This window comes from Sphaerodactylus townsendi, linkage group LG17, assembly GCF_021028975.2.
Source record: "Sphaerodactylus townsendi isolate TG3544 linkage group LG17, MPM_Stown_v2.3, whole genome shotgun sequence".
In the NCBI taxonomy this organism is placed as follows: Eukaryota; Metazoa; Chordata; class Lepidosauria; order Squamata; family Sphaerodactylidae; genus Sphaerodactylus; species Sphaerodactylus townsendi.
This window is the reverse complement of record NC_059441.1, coordinates 20,707,244-20,721,724: the sequence shown is the minus strand read 5'-3', so window position 1 is coordinate 20,721,724 and position 14,481 is coordinate 20,707,244. Positions and strand designations below refer to the sequence as shown.

The 14,481-nt window shown below is 48.6% G+C and overlaps 1 protein-coding gene across 1 annotated transcript in view; it reads left to right on the top strand.

Annotated features, from left to right (window-relative positions):
- The window catches only part of ADAMTS17 (ADAM metallopeptidase with thrombospondin type 1 motif 17), a 153,141-nt gene that overhangs the window by 29,854 nt on the left and 108,806 nt on the right, over positions 1-14,481 (top strand). Inside the window, exons 5-7 of the mRNA XM_048482169.1 lie at positions 1,582-1,665; positions 2,781-2,938; positions 12,200-12,243. Of these exons, the coding sequence (XP_048338126.1) occupies positions 1,582-1,665; positions 2,781-2,938; positions 12,200-12,243 (286 nt within the window). The remainder of the gene's footprint in view (positions 1-1,581; positions 1,666-2,780; positions 2,939-12,199; positions 12,244-14,481) is intronic.

The following is a 14,481-nucleotide window of genomic DNA, read 5'->3' as shown; positions in this document are numbered from 1 at the left end:
CTGTAATGTTTTCAAGGCAAGAGATGTTTAGGAGGTCGGGACCATGCCTGTCAGTATCTTGATGTCTTGCTGTGTGTGATTTGCAATTGTTTTCCTGTTTCCCTCTTCCCTTCCTAGCAATCTCCTGGTGCCCATCTTCAAAGAGGTGTGAAAGGTTCCCAGGTTCTTTGTAGCTTTGTAGTAGGAACTGTAGTGGACATTTGGTGTGAGGCGAAACCAGGGGGGTTGGGGGGGGGGGGTTAAAGGATATAAGTCCTGGATCTGAGCTCTGTAGCTCAGATCCTGCTTTACATTGTTACTCTTCATATCACCTGGAATAAACTGCTTTTGGACTTTCCTACAGTCTCTGTTATTTCCACATTCAAGAGTCTGACACAGGAATGGTTCCATTTCCTGGCTCTGCATCATGACCTTGGCGTTCCTTGGTGGGCTTCCATCCAAATACTCACCAGGACTGACCCTGCTTAATTTCTGAGATCTGACAAGATTGATCTAGCCCAGGGGTAGGGAACCTGCGGCTCTCCAGATGTTCAGGAACTACAATTCCCATCAGCCTCTGTCAGCATGGCCAATTGGCCATGCTGGGTAGAGCTGATAGAAGATTCCTGGTATCTGGAAGAGCTTTTAGTTCCCTACCCCTGATCTAGCCTGAACTATCCAGATCAGGGCATTATTATTAGTACATTTGTTACATTTGGGGCAAATGGTTCAATTCTTTACAGCCCATTCCCAATGCTTTATGGCCCCTCCTGGAGGCAGCACAGACCTACTGCAGCGGATCTGCCCTACTCAGGGCAAATCTGCCAGCAGGCGGCTGCCATGACATCCCAGGATGCCCAGATGTGACAGCCAGCTCTGTGTCAGGGTTCCTTCATGCCCGCCAGCTGAGTTGGTGCAACAGGGGCATGGTGGAAGTGTTCCCATAGGTGGAGCCAACATTAGTTGCCTTCCATTCCAGGTTTACAACCAGTTGTGCTGCGGATGGGCCATGGTATAAGTCCATTAATCCCTATGGAGGGCTTTCTGGTAGCAGGGTGGGAGTTGGGTTTTTCACCCTCCCTGTACTGCCCTCTGGAGGCTGCAGGGTGGTACCACAACAGCACTGTCCCTGGTTGCCCAGGGCTAAGGACTGGACTGCTAAGAGAGCCAGCGTGGTATAGTGGTTAAGAGCAGGTGCACTCTAATCTGGGAAACCGGGTTTGATTCCCCACTCTGCCTCCTGAGCTGTGGAGGCTTCTCTGGTGAATCAGATTAGCTTGTGCACTCCAACACCTGCCAGCTGGGTGACCTTGGGCTAGTCATAGTTCTTTGGAGCTCTCTCAGTCCCACCTATCTCACAGGGTGTTTGTTGTGGGCAGGGCGAAGGAAAGGAGATTGTAAGCCCCTTACAGGAGAGAAAGGGGGTTATAAATTCAAATTCTTCTAAGCTGGGACTGGGCTGTATGAAGCAGAAAATGCAAAGAGGCTGAGAAGCTCTGACTTTTAAAAACAAGCACAAGCTGTTTCTTTTAGTTCTGATCTAATTGTGATATTTGGATTCTGAGTTGATGGTGCCTTTCTGTCTCCTCCCTGCCGCCCCAGGTCTACAACATGTTTCAACACCAGAGCCTCGGAGTGAAAGTCAACATTCGAGTGACCAAGCTTGTCCTCCTTCACAATCGTCCTGTAAGTTTTGACGAGCTTTTTCTCTGCTTTGCAGGGTTGTCTGGGTGCAAATTAGACACTTAAAATAACAACTTTGAGAACAGGGACCCCAACTTTTGTGTTGATCTCCCATTCAAGTGCAAACCACGGCCAACCCTGCTTAGCTTCCCAGATCTGATGAGTGAAGTGCCACTCTAGCCTTCGGTGTAGGGTTACTTCCTGTTAAAGCATGGCCTAGTGGAGTTAGCTCAAGAATCATAGAGTTGGAAGTTACCCTAGAGGCCATCTAGTCCAGCTCTCTGCTCACTGCAAGATCAGCCTAAAACATCTCTGACAAGTGGTTGTCCAGCTGTTCCTTGAGGAGGACTACCTGCCTGGGCAGCCAATTCCACTGCTGAACTACTCTTATTTAAAAAAAGGTTTTCTAATGCGTAGCTGATATATTTCCATCTGTAATTTATAACCATTACTGTGAGTTGTAGTCTCTGCATATTGATTTGATGCAAATACCTTTGCTATGCTGTTGATGACAGAAGGTGTGCTATTTGATTTGCTGAGAGCCAGTATAGTGTAGTGGTTAAGATTGGTAGACCGTAATTTGGAGAACCGGGTTTGATTCCCCACTGCTCCTTATGAAACCAGCGTGGTGTTGTGGTTAAGAGCATGTGGATTCTAATCTGGAGAACCAGATTTGATTCCCACTTCTCCACCTGAGTGGCTGAGGCTTAACTGGTGAACCAGATGTGTTTCCACACTCCTACATTCCTGCTGGGTTACCTTGGGTTAGTCACAGTTCTTTGGAGCTCTCTCAGTCCCACCTACCGCACAAGGTGTCTGTTGTGGGGAGAGAAAGGGAAAGGAGATTGTAAGACACTTTGAGTCTCCTTACAGGAAAGAGAGGTGGGGTATAAAACCAAACTCTTCTTCTAGGTGACTTTGGGCTAGTCACAGTTCTCTCAGGACTCTTGCAGCCCCACCTACCTCACAAGGTGTCTGTTGTGGGGAGAGTTCTCAAACCACTTTGAGACTCCTTATAGTGGAGAAAAACGGGGCATAAACCCAAACTCTTTTTCTTCTGATCTGCTGCATGAATTGACTCTGACTTTGTCTCTCGAATTCCTGTTTGTTTTCTGAAGGCCGAGTTGTCCATAGGGCACCATGGGGAAAGGTCTCTGGAGAGCTTTTGCCACTGGCAAAATGAAGAGTTTGGTGGAGCAAAGTATCTTGGAAATAATCAAGTTCCTGGTGCACGCGATGACACTCTTCCCGTGGATGCGGCTGTCTTCGTCACCAGGTGAGTCCATCTTTCTGAAGATTTCAAGAAGGATATTGACAAGCTGGAACTTGTCCAGAGGAGGGCAACCAAAATGGTAAAAGGTCTGGAATCCATGCCCTATGAAGAGAGACTTAGGGAGCTGGAGATGTTTAGTTTGGTGAAGAGAAGGTTAAGAGGTGACATGATAGCCATGGTTGGATATTTGAAGGGATGTCCTGTTGGTGAGGGAGCAAGCTTGTTTTCTGCTGCTCCAGAGATTAGGACCAGGAGTAAAGGTGCAGGAAAAGAGATTCCACCTAAACTTCAGGAAAAACTTCCTGACAGTAAGGGCTATTTGACTGTGGAATGCACTACCTCAGAGTGGGGCGGAGTCTCCTCCTTTGGAGGTTTTCAAAAAGAGGCTGGCTGGCCATCTGTCAGGAGTGCTTTGATTGTGTGTTCCTGCATTGCAGGGGGGTTGGACTTGATGGCTCTTAGGGTCTCTTCCAACTCTATAATTCTTTGATTTTCTGTTGTTCCTCCCCCAACTCCATTTGACTGTTTCTTGATAGCAGGGCTTGGTCTAGTTTTGAGGAGTTGATTTATTTGATTGGCTTCACTTACATAGTGACATCTTCCCAATGGCTTGTGCATGTGCATGTAAATCACCGTCAAGTTGCAACCCAGTCAGGTTTTCAAGGCAAGAGACATTCAGAGGTGGTTTGCCATTTCCTGCCTGTGTGTGGTGACACTGGTATTCGCTGGTGGTCTCCCATTCATATATTAACCCGGGAGGACCCTTCTTGGGGCTATCCAGATCAGGTCCTCAAGGGGATTATTGTCCTCCATTTTATCCTCAAAACCTTTTCTGCACAAATCCCGCCCCCCCAAAATATGTAAAACATTTTCAACCCTCCCTTTACCATGATATATGTCTGCACTGTGCACTCAATCACTCAACCTTTCCAAACAATCCCTGGCCGCCGTTTGTGATTTCTCCCTCGTTTTTTGATTGCAAGGTCCAAATGATTGCTTCTGTGCTTTTCAGCTTTGTGTGTTGACTCTCTGCACCTTCTATATCTTCAATCATTCCTCTCCTTCAATTTATTTGTGTTTGTTTAGTTATTTGCTTATTTATTTAATATGTTACATTTCTATTTCACCAATCTCCCAAGGGGACTCAAGGTGGCTCACATATATGCATACAATAAAACTATATAATAAACTAAAAAGTATAAAAATATAAACATTTAAAATATTAATTGCGCCCAGATGTGCAGAGGTTCCTTCTAGTGAATAACCACAGGACACGTCTTGGAATTAAATTGGGCCGCAGCTTTTTATTGAGGCAGAAGCTGGGCAAGCAAGAGGAGCGCATCCATATTGTGGCCGGTCAGCACCCCTGGCTGACCCCAGCACCACACCCCAGTCCATATTGGGGAGGACAGTACTGGGCCACCTGGGTACCTGCCCGCTGTGGCCTCCTTCTTGCTGGGGTGTCAGGCTTGAATTGCAGAGGCCTCTGCGGCATGCGCCATGAGCCCGCCCCACCCCAAGCCTCTTATGGAGGCCCCCAACCACGGGGAGGACTGGCGCGCAAGCTAAAGATGCGCTCCTCTGCCCAAACCGCCACCGAGCTGAGCATTCAGCTCCCGCCACAGCTTCGCAAGCCTTCCAACCAGTCCAAGAGCGCCTGCCGCAAGGCACGCAGTCAAATGTCCAGTCCCCGTTCAGATAGGTGGACACTGTCCGAACAGAAGAGCGCACACTCCCTGGTGGTTATGTCAGGGTGTGGGATGATGCTACCACAGAGCTCTCAGGCCACCCGTGCTGCTGCCTTACGCACCTTGCGGCGTTCACATCACTTTCTTCAGCTCCCAAGCATACCTCCAGTGAAGACGTGGGAGCTGTTGAGACCAAAACAGTTGAATGTCCGGGAGCAGTTCCAGGACTTCACGGAGGCCAGCCGCCATCTGCAAGGACAGTTCCAAGCCCTTTAAAGCCGGGAGGTCATTCTCGCCCAAGTGAATGATAAGCCCCTGAGGTGCACCAAACCTCCAAAGTGCCTCTTGTATGACTGGCAACAAGGCCTCCCAGTGCATACCCCGCTGGCTGAGCCAAACGGCATCCACACCCTTGCCAAGGGCCAGATCTGCGCCCCAAGGAGATGAGTGTGTGTAAACACTGGCCCAGTGGACATTACTATGCCCGATGATCCATATCTGGGTCCGGCTTTCCTGCGGGTCTGTGTAAACAGTAAAACAACAGGTGAGATTCCACATCCAGTTTTGGCACCACCAACACCCATGACCCCACCACCAGGCTCCTTGCTTGGGGACAGCCAATCCCTGATTTCATAGGAGGCCACTCCCATCCTGGCGAATGAATCCGAACTCCCACGTGGAAGACTCCATCCGTTGATGCCCCTACCACACTGAAGCCACCCAATCGTGCGATAGGTTATGGCCTAGCTGCATCAGGCGGACCTTGTGCTAATGGAGCCTCAAACCCAAAGGCCAGAAGCATAGCCACCGGGCGCCCAACATGGGCCCAAAGAGGGAGGAACCCAGGTGACCCCCAGCAAACTGCTTCGCCTCCATAAAGCCAGCCAACGGGAACCACCGTTTCACCTGTGGCAGCAAAGGCCATAGGCCCCATAAGCCCTGTCGATGCCCATAAGGGGCAGAGGGAAGGGGGGGGCAAGCCACCCCCTAGCTCCACCCCCCCCCAAACACTGCATGCAACAAACACCAGGGTGGAAAATTGGGAGGGGCATTGAAGAAAATTGAGAGGGTTGCCCAAACAAGCCCTCCGCTCCCCCAGGGTCAATCGAGCTCCTTGACTTGGGGATACGTGCACCCTTCTTCATCCCACAACCTAGCTGGCACATTGCCGCCTGCCAGCGTTCCAAGTGCCTTGATGGCCATCATGGGATTGGAACAAAATCCCAGGCACCCCCGCTAACTGAAATCCCGTGGGCGAAGCCCGATGTAAGGGTAAGCGTCCCCAAACAGCAAATCAGGAAACCTGCGATATGCATACTTCCTGGGGTCAGGACCGCATGAGAGCCGAAGCCCCGATTGGAAGAAGTCGCCCCTGCATATGGTCCATCTGCGACTAGGCTGAGGGACCACCAAAATCCCTCAACTATGGACCATTCCCAAGGTTCTGCAGGTGCCCCGGGCAGGTCATCAGGCGCACGCCCACTGGGACCTGGACGCGGAGGCGATCCACGTGGGCAAAACTGCTCTCCAGGAAGACAAGCAAAACAATGCCGGCAAGTAAACTTATCCCGAGGGCCACTGCTCCCCAGCCAGCAGGCAAAAGCCTAGCGTCCAGTGCCGTGAACCGAAACCCCACAAACAAACCCCCCCGACCCCCGCCTCAGTCAAGTAAACATGAAATCCCCACGAGAGGGGGCGGGGTCAAAGAAAAGGACTCCCCTGCTAACAGCCGGGCAAAGCCGCACTCCCAGTCCTGCCAACAGCCAGCTGACTATCAATTCGCAAGGCGGGAAGGAGAAAACAGAGGGGGGAGGGGTGCGGGCGAAAGCTAAACAAATGCTCCAGCTAAATCCCCTGTCCAGGAAAACAAACTGTGCAAACAAGCACCAGAGATCCCGACCTTGCTGAATATCAACCGAAAGTTTCCCCCTTTTTTTCATGCAACAAAAAAGGGGGGGGGAGTAACCCACACAAGGGGGGGGGTAACCCACACAACCCCCGGACTGGGAGACACTCCTTCCGGGAAAATTGGGGAGGGGGGGAGGGAACCCCTCCGGACCCCCGCACAACTCAGCGCCATATGCAGGCAGTGCAATCCCCGGGTCGCCAATTGATGTCACAAACTATCAGATATGGCCTCTGAATCAGTAACACAAACTGCCAGCCACCCCGCAAGCAAGAGTGGTGGATGCCACTAAAACTCCCTACCTAACTGATCCGGTAAGTGCAAGCTTAACCGAAGCCCTCCTCCACCCCTGGCATACCCGCCGTAAAAGTGTGTCGAGCCTGCAGCTCGCCTAAACCCTCCGTATAGCACAGGGGTCAGCAACCTTTACCACCCAAAGAGCCATTTGGACCTGTTTTCCACAGTCCCGAAGATCTACGGAGTCGCCTCTGGTTTGGCCCCTCCACTCACCTTTCCTTCCAGTGCTGGGAGGCAGTGGCACCGGGCAGGGAAACCCCCTCTGCCTGATGGAGCAGGCAGTCGCCTGCTCTGTGGGGAAGAGGGGGGGATGGCGGCTGCTCTGGAGGGACACACCCACGCTACCCTCCGACCTCCTGGGGTCCGAGGGCAGCGTGGGCGTGTCCCTACAGCCCTCCAGAACAGTGCTGGAAGGAGAGGTGAGTGGAGGGGATGACGAAAATTAGGCAGCCCTCTACGCATTGCGAGACGCATGCTCTGGTTTGGCCCTTCCATCTCCACGCTTTCCTCTCCAGGCTCTTCCTCTGGAAGCGCTAGCAGGATGACACGCCCACGCTACCCTCCCACCTCCAGGCCACGTGCAGCCGCAGTATAAGCTGAAAGAGCTGCATGCTGCTCCGGAGACGCAGGTTGCAGACCTTTGGTATAGCAGAACAAGCAGGAAGTTCGGGGAATTTAAATGAAAAGACCGCCGCAAAGACTCCCGCTTCGAGGCCTGTATGCGGCCGGGCCAATTGCCAGTAGCCTGCGTGCCAATCGGGTGTGCCAGCCAAACGGCTGTCCATCCAAGGGTACCAGCGTATGCTTGAGGACCCCTGCCCGTGAAAAAAAACCCAGTCCACCGACGGGGTAGCCACCCACCTCCCATAACATTGAAAGAGAGTGGGGGGTGCAAACTGGTAAAGCCGCCAAGGTCGAATGTGTCACGCCATCGAACAAGATCTGAACCCAGCCATGCAAAAACAAGGAGCACCAGCTGATCCAGCTACAACCAAGGCTCCTTCTACTTCCAAGGAACTCAACCCGCCAGTACATTAGGGCTGAGGGCTCTACCCATTATATTGGCCAAAAAGCCATGAAGCCTCCTCCTCCTCCTTGGAGAATGAAGGAGTCACATACCCCCCCACCCCCACCCCCGATTTACAGAACAAACCAAAATGCTAAAAAAAATTTTTGCAAGCTGTCATTTGGCAGAGCGGGTGGGGGAACCTGTCAGGGTCCTTTTGAATCAGCTGTATTGGAGAGCTGTAGTTGTACTGAAAATAATTGCTGGAGCGCGCTTTCTACCACTGCTTTGGTTAAGGGATAGGACGGTTCTCTGGTTTTGCGAGAGAATTGGGCACCGGCCAGTACTGGGCTTCAGCGAAACCACATTCCCCCAGCAAAATAAGCCGCCCGTCTATTGTTGTGGCCCGTCCCTTCCTGTATATTTCTCTTTTTTTCTGTACTATTTGAACTTTCCCCTGAATAGAGGAAAGGACAGTGAGTTGGTTGGAAGACCTCTTGACTTGGCCGGTTTGGTTGGCACAAAACTCCACATGGCTGTGGGAAGTCTTGTGCGTGTTTGTGTGTGTGTGTGTGAGTGTTTTTTAAATTGTGTGTGTTTGTGTGTTTGGACACTCCCCAGAACGCACAGACAGGCCAGTCGTGGAGAAGTGACTGTGTCCAGCTGAAAGGACTCCGCCAGGAAAAAGCAAGGCCTCGGTTTCCAACAGCTGGAGTCAGTTTTTCTTTTTGCTGTTTTCGATTTTATCTCCAGGACCGAATCTTTTCTCGGCTCGGCCTCTGAAAAAGAGCTTAAAAGCAGATTCTGTGCAACGGGTTCCATTTACCCAAAGACCTTTGCTTACGCTGTCCCACTTCAACTATTTGTCTTGAGGCCAAAGGTATTGTTCCAGTCGTTCCCTGCAATGCCTCCTCTTCTTTAGAATGAGACCTGCCATGTTTGAAGTCCGAACTAGATGATATTGCGCACTGTAGTAGATTCAGGGGCATAGTGTCATGCAATGTCATGTAGTGTCAAAAGCCAGCATGGTGTGGTGGTTAAGAGCAGGTGGATTCTAATCTGGGGAACCGGGCTTGATTCCCCCCTCCTCCGCCTGAGTGGCAGAGGCTTATCTGGTGAACCAGATGTGTTTCCACACTCCTACATTCCTGCTGGATGACCTTGGGCTAGTCACAGTTCTTCGGAACTCTCTCAACTCCACTTCCTCACAAGCTGTCTGTTGTGGGTAGAGGGAGGGAAAGGAACTTGTAGACTGCTTTGAGACTCCTTACGGCTGGGAAAAATGGGGTATAAATCCAAATGCTGTTTCTCCTTTCTTAAACCATAAGGTTGCTAGCTCCTAGTCATGAACTCCCTGGAGATTTGAGAGTGAAGCTTGGGGAAGGAATGAAGGAGGGAGGGAAGGAAGGAAGGAGGGAAGGAAGGAAGGAAGGAGGGAGGGAGGGAAAAGGGAAGGAGGAAGGAAGGAGGGAGGGAGGGAGGAAAGAGGGAGGGAGGGAGGGAGGGAGGGAAGGAGGGAGGGAGGAAGGAAGGAAGGAAGGAAGGAAAGAGGGAGGGAGGGAGGAAGGAGGGAGGGAGGAGGGAGGGAGGGAGGGAGGGACCTTAGTGGGATATAATGCCATAAAGCCTAATCTGCAAGGCAGCCATTTTCTCTGGGGGAACTCAGTAGTCTGTAAGCTTGAAATTGTTTCCCGCTCCCTGAGGTTAAACACAGACGGGTTAATTTTTTTTGTCCCATTATTGACATTGTGCTGAAAGGAATGCCTGGAGCTGCCCTGCTCTTCTCTTTCCATCTTCAGGGTCCCTCTGGATCTGCGCAAGAGGCAGAAATGTGCTTTAACTCCTGATGCTCGTGAACCCCTTAGGGGAGAGTTTATTTTCCCCCAGCTGGTGCCGCCTGCCACTTACTCCAAAGTTCACAATAAAAAGCATCTGGAGGATTTACCGGTTTATATAACATAATAAATCCTTAAATAAACTTCTGTCGAGCTGGCGCTGGGAACTCTTGCAAGGGGGCCCGAGCCAGCTGGGACGAGAGGGAAATGTCATCAGGTGCCTTGTGGGAAGGCTGATCTTTCAAGCGCTCAGACATGACGGAGCAGCCCGGAATTTGTTGGGTTTGCTGCGAGGAACTTTGCATTTGTCTTGTTTCTGTCTGAGTGGGATTGTTTCAGAGGGCTGCCATGGGGGGATGGTGAGAACTGAGCTCCTAAAAGATATTAAAGCATCATAGTGCCTCCCACAGTTCTCAATTCTCATGCATTTCGTCACTGAGGGCCAAGAGGTAACAATTGGACGATCAGTCTTGGAAAAATGCTCTCACAATGCATACCTTTTATTCCTCCATGATCTTTCTTCATGTTGTGGGGGGTGGGGGGTGGGGAGGAGAACAAAGGTGCTACGAACGTACAACAAAAGCTTATCAGGAACAGCACCAATTGGCTAATACCTGTGGTGTTATGAATTTGTCCCCATCTCCAGAGAGGGCTGCCCTCCCTCTTCTCCCCCTCCCTTTTTCTGTGGTTAGGCTTTATTGATAGAGATGTAATGTTTTTGGTATTTTAATATTGAAGAGTGGATTGTTAAATCGCCATCTATGTTTTAAATTATTTTTTAAAGTGTGGTTTTATAACTTTCTATGTTGGAAGCCACTCTGAGCCCATAATTGGATGGGTGGCGTACAAACTGAATAAACTAAACTAAACCAGTGGGAGCATTGGGGGAAGGGACATAGAAGTTGGTATGTCAGGTTGGTCACATTGCCAACGTAACTATGTCACCTCTGGGTACAGCACAAAAGCGACAAGGGGTAAGTCTAGGAAATGCTAGAAACTCTATGGTAACCGTTGTACTCATTCCAAGTATAACCCTGAAGTAATGTGCTGGCACAAGGGCTGGGGGTGATTGGCAGGAGGACTCTAGCCATAGCAACTCTCTCCAAATCCTCAGAGATTTTAAAAAAACTAGGAGAGGAATGGTTAAAGCAGTTAATGTACACGCAGTGCTAACATTAAAATGTGGGAAGCTCATTTGAAGCGACAAGATTGAGAGGCAGCACCCTGTTTGATTTGGTATAGAATCGTTGTCCAGTGTGCATATTATTAGACCAGGAGGAAGCTGAGTTTGTGGCCCGACAGAAGACCCTGCCATAGTTTCTTCTTTAATCTGAATGTCTATCTTCAGAGCAACTGCAGCCAACAGCCAACAGCGACTCTGTGGGCACTTCCGCACATGCAGAATAGCGCACTTTCAGTCCACTTTTGCAATTGCTTGCAAGTGGATTTTGCAATTTGACACAGTGAAATCCAGCTGCAAAGTGCATTGAAAGTGGATTGAAAGTGCATTATTCTGAATGTGCAGAAGTGCCCCGTGGGCTGAATTTTGCTTGCTTAAATTTTGGTAAAGTCCACGTAATGGTGGGATTTATTTCTCACCTGTTCTTTGGGGATCAGAATGGGCTACTCCGGTTTAGAACTTTCCAGTGGAAAAGTCACAAGATTTATCTCCTCACACCCATGCACCTTTGGGTGCTTTAATTATTGTGGTCAGTATTATTCATCCTTGTTTCCCTCCTTTCCTCACGGAGGTTGAAGCAGCGAACAGAGAGGGTTTTGTTCTCACAACAGTTTGGTGAGGTAGGCTAGGCTGAGCAAGTGAACATTGAGAATTGTGGCAATTGGAGGACTTCCAGGGAAGATAGCACTTCGAAGTGTTTGGATTTATATCAAACCTCAAGGTGGCTTACACGCTCCTTTTTCTTCCTCTCCCCACAATAGACACCTTTGGAGGTAGGTGGGGCTGAGAGAGTTCCAAAGAACTGTGACTAGCCCAAGGTCACCCAGCAGGAATGTAGGAGTGTGGAAACACATCTGGTTCACCAGATAAGCCTCCACCACTCAGGTGGAGGAGTGGGGAATCAAACCTGGTTCTCCAGATTAGAATCCACCTGCTGGTTCTCCAGATTAGAATCCACCTGCTTTTAACTTTGATGAGCTCTCTGCCACACATGTGAGATCCTAAACACTTAACACTCATTCAAGTCTATTGCTGCCAGTGGGCTTGGATGGATGTTTAAGGCGGCACTGAAAATCTTTGTTATTTTCCCATCTGGGTGCTCAGGGAATGCCGACTCCTCCTTTGCCTTGTTCACACAACGTGACACGGCTAAAAAGAAAAGTATCTGGTTTCCAAGCTTGTGGTAGGCACATAAAATTAAATGTACAAGTTTGTATGTGAATTTCCACTCTCCAGCTTTTTAGGATTCAACAGAGATGGGGGAGGGATGTTGAAATAATGTACGGAAAGCCCTTGGATCGTTCTGAGCCTGTATTTCTATTATAATGGTGGTTTTTTCAATTTATTTTTAGGACAGATTTTTGTGTCCACAAAGATGAGCCATGTGATACTGTGGGTAAGTAACTGGTACGCCTTTCTACTTTAAAATGAGTCTCTCCAGACTCAGGCCCCTTCTGCACATGCAGAATAATGCACTTTCAATCCACTTTCAATCCACTTTGCAGCTGTACAGAACAGCAAAATCTACTTGCAAACAATTGTGAAAGTGGATTGAAAGTGCATTATTCTGCACATGTGGAAGGGGGCTTAGAGTCCATTTTCTGTGTTTTAACCTTTTCTGTGCCTCATATGGGACCTGGCGACTAATGGGCATCTTCGTTCGGTTTGGTTGATGCTGTGACTCAGAGCAGTCGCAACTTCACATTAATTTGCATGCTTAATACCTGTTGCTGCCTTGAAATCTTGCTTATTAGTTAGTAAATGTGGAATGTCCTAGGGCCGAAGAGCCCAGGTAACACAACTGAAGGTTTTGAATGAAAAGTACATGGTAATTTGCCGGATGTAACAAGCGAGATGTTTTACAGCTAATCAGTAGTTCTGCATCCAAATGCCAACAAAGGTTTTTATTCCATAGCAGGTCTGAACATCTAGGTGAATTGTAAATCGTGCAGAATTGCCCTGGATGATGACAGAAACCAACAAACAGTCCTAGAGATCTGAACTTGACTCCTGCATCCATTCCTCTTTTATTGTTCCCACAGACCACTGTTTGCTAAAACATTCTGAGTTGGTCTGCACTGCAAACGAGCTTCAGTTTTTGGCCAGTTTAGAAACCATAGTTTTCAACAAAGACTATTTAATTTATTTTATTTGACTTCTAGGCCACTCTTCCCCTCGCGAAATCAAGGGGGCTTCAACATTATCTAAAACAGTAAAGCAACTAGTATACAATACAATGGTAACGGTTCATTTCAGATGCCGTAAAAATCTCCAACAGAATCTATTATCGCTAGCCGTGCATTACACTTAAGGCTAGTGATAATGCAGCCATCTTTTGGTGATTGATGGAATGGGCCCTTCATTGTTGCCACTCGAGATCTTCAAATTCAGGCTTAGCTTCACACTTGCAGATGTGCATAATTCCCACGAAACAACAAAAATGGCTACTTTGCAAAAACGAGCTTTATATTTCTAGACAGGTGCAAAAGTTTTAAAACCCATCCATGCTCTATATGTTTCTGAGGCTGGGCATTTGGCTCATGTCATGCCTAAGCATTCAACAAGTATATTCATGCATAAGGTGAGGAATTACTTCAGTAGAAGTTAACCAGCTGTTAGACGGCCTGAAAACTGGACTGGTTATTGATACAAACAACACATTCCATATTTTCAGGCTGGGAGCTTGAAAGAAAAAGAGTTCACGCTGAGGAACTAGAGAGATAATTCACAAATTACAACAGGCTCACAAAAGACGAAGAAACGTTTGGATTTATACCCCGCCTTTCTGTCCTGTAAGGAGATTCAAAGCAGCTTACAAATTCCTTCGCATCCTCTCCCCACTACAAACACCTTGTGAGATAGGTGGGGCTGAGAGAGTTTAAAGAGAACGGTGACAGTTCCAAGATCACCCAACAGGCTTCATGTGGAAGAGCAGGGAATCGAACCCAGTTCTCCAGATTAGAGTCTGCCACTCTTAACCACTATACTACACCACTGCAGGAGATAAAGGATATAAACATGATCGCAGAGGAAGGATATCTTCTCTGTTTTCAGTGTTCCCAAGATTGCCACTGAATCTCTGCTTTTCAAAAACAAGGGATCTTGTGCTCTTCAAACCCAATAGAAACCATATTTCCATAGAGGAAGTATTTAAGCTGTGTACCTGGGTCCAGATGTGGCTACAGAAAAGCACCTGGCTGGGGCAATCTGTGTGCTAAAATAAACCTGATGGAAGACACATTCTACCTTTTAGGAACTCTGTTCATAACTTCTTCTTTTTTTTAAGAAAAAGTTTAGCTTGCAACATGTTTTCTGACTTTGTTATTCTGTGGACAGTCAGGTTGTGAACACGGGGTGGCTGGAATGTCTAGGAGACCTTGTTCAGTTGATGCAACTGGAAAATTGTGAAAACTGGGGAAATGAGTAGCCAGCCGTGCTTCATATTCTGTTATTTGTTAACACAGCATTTGTTCAGCATGAACTTGGTGTTTAGGTGAGGAAACACAAAACAGGGCCATTCCTTCTATTAGGCGCTAAAGAGAACAAAAGAAAGCAGAACGATAGAACTGCTGTAAAACTGCACTGGTGTCCTGCCCCTTAGCGAGGATAACTTTCCTCTGAGACAGAGATGTCA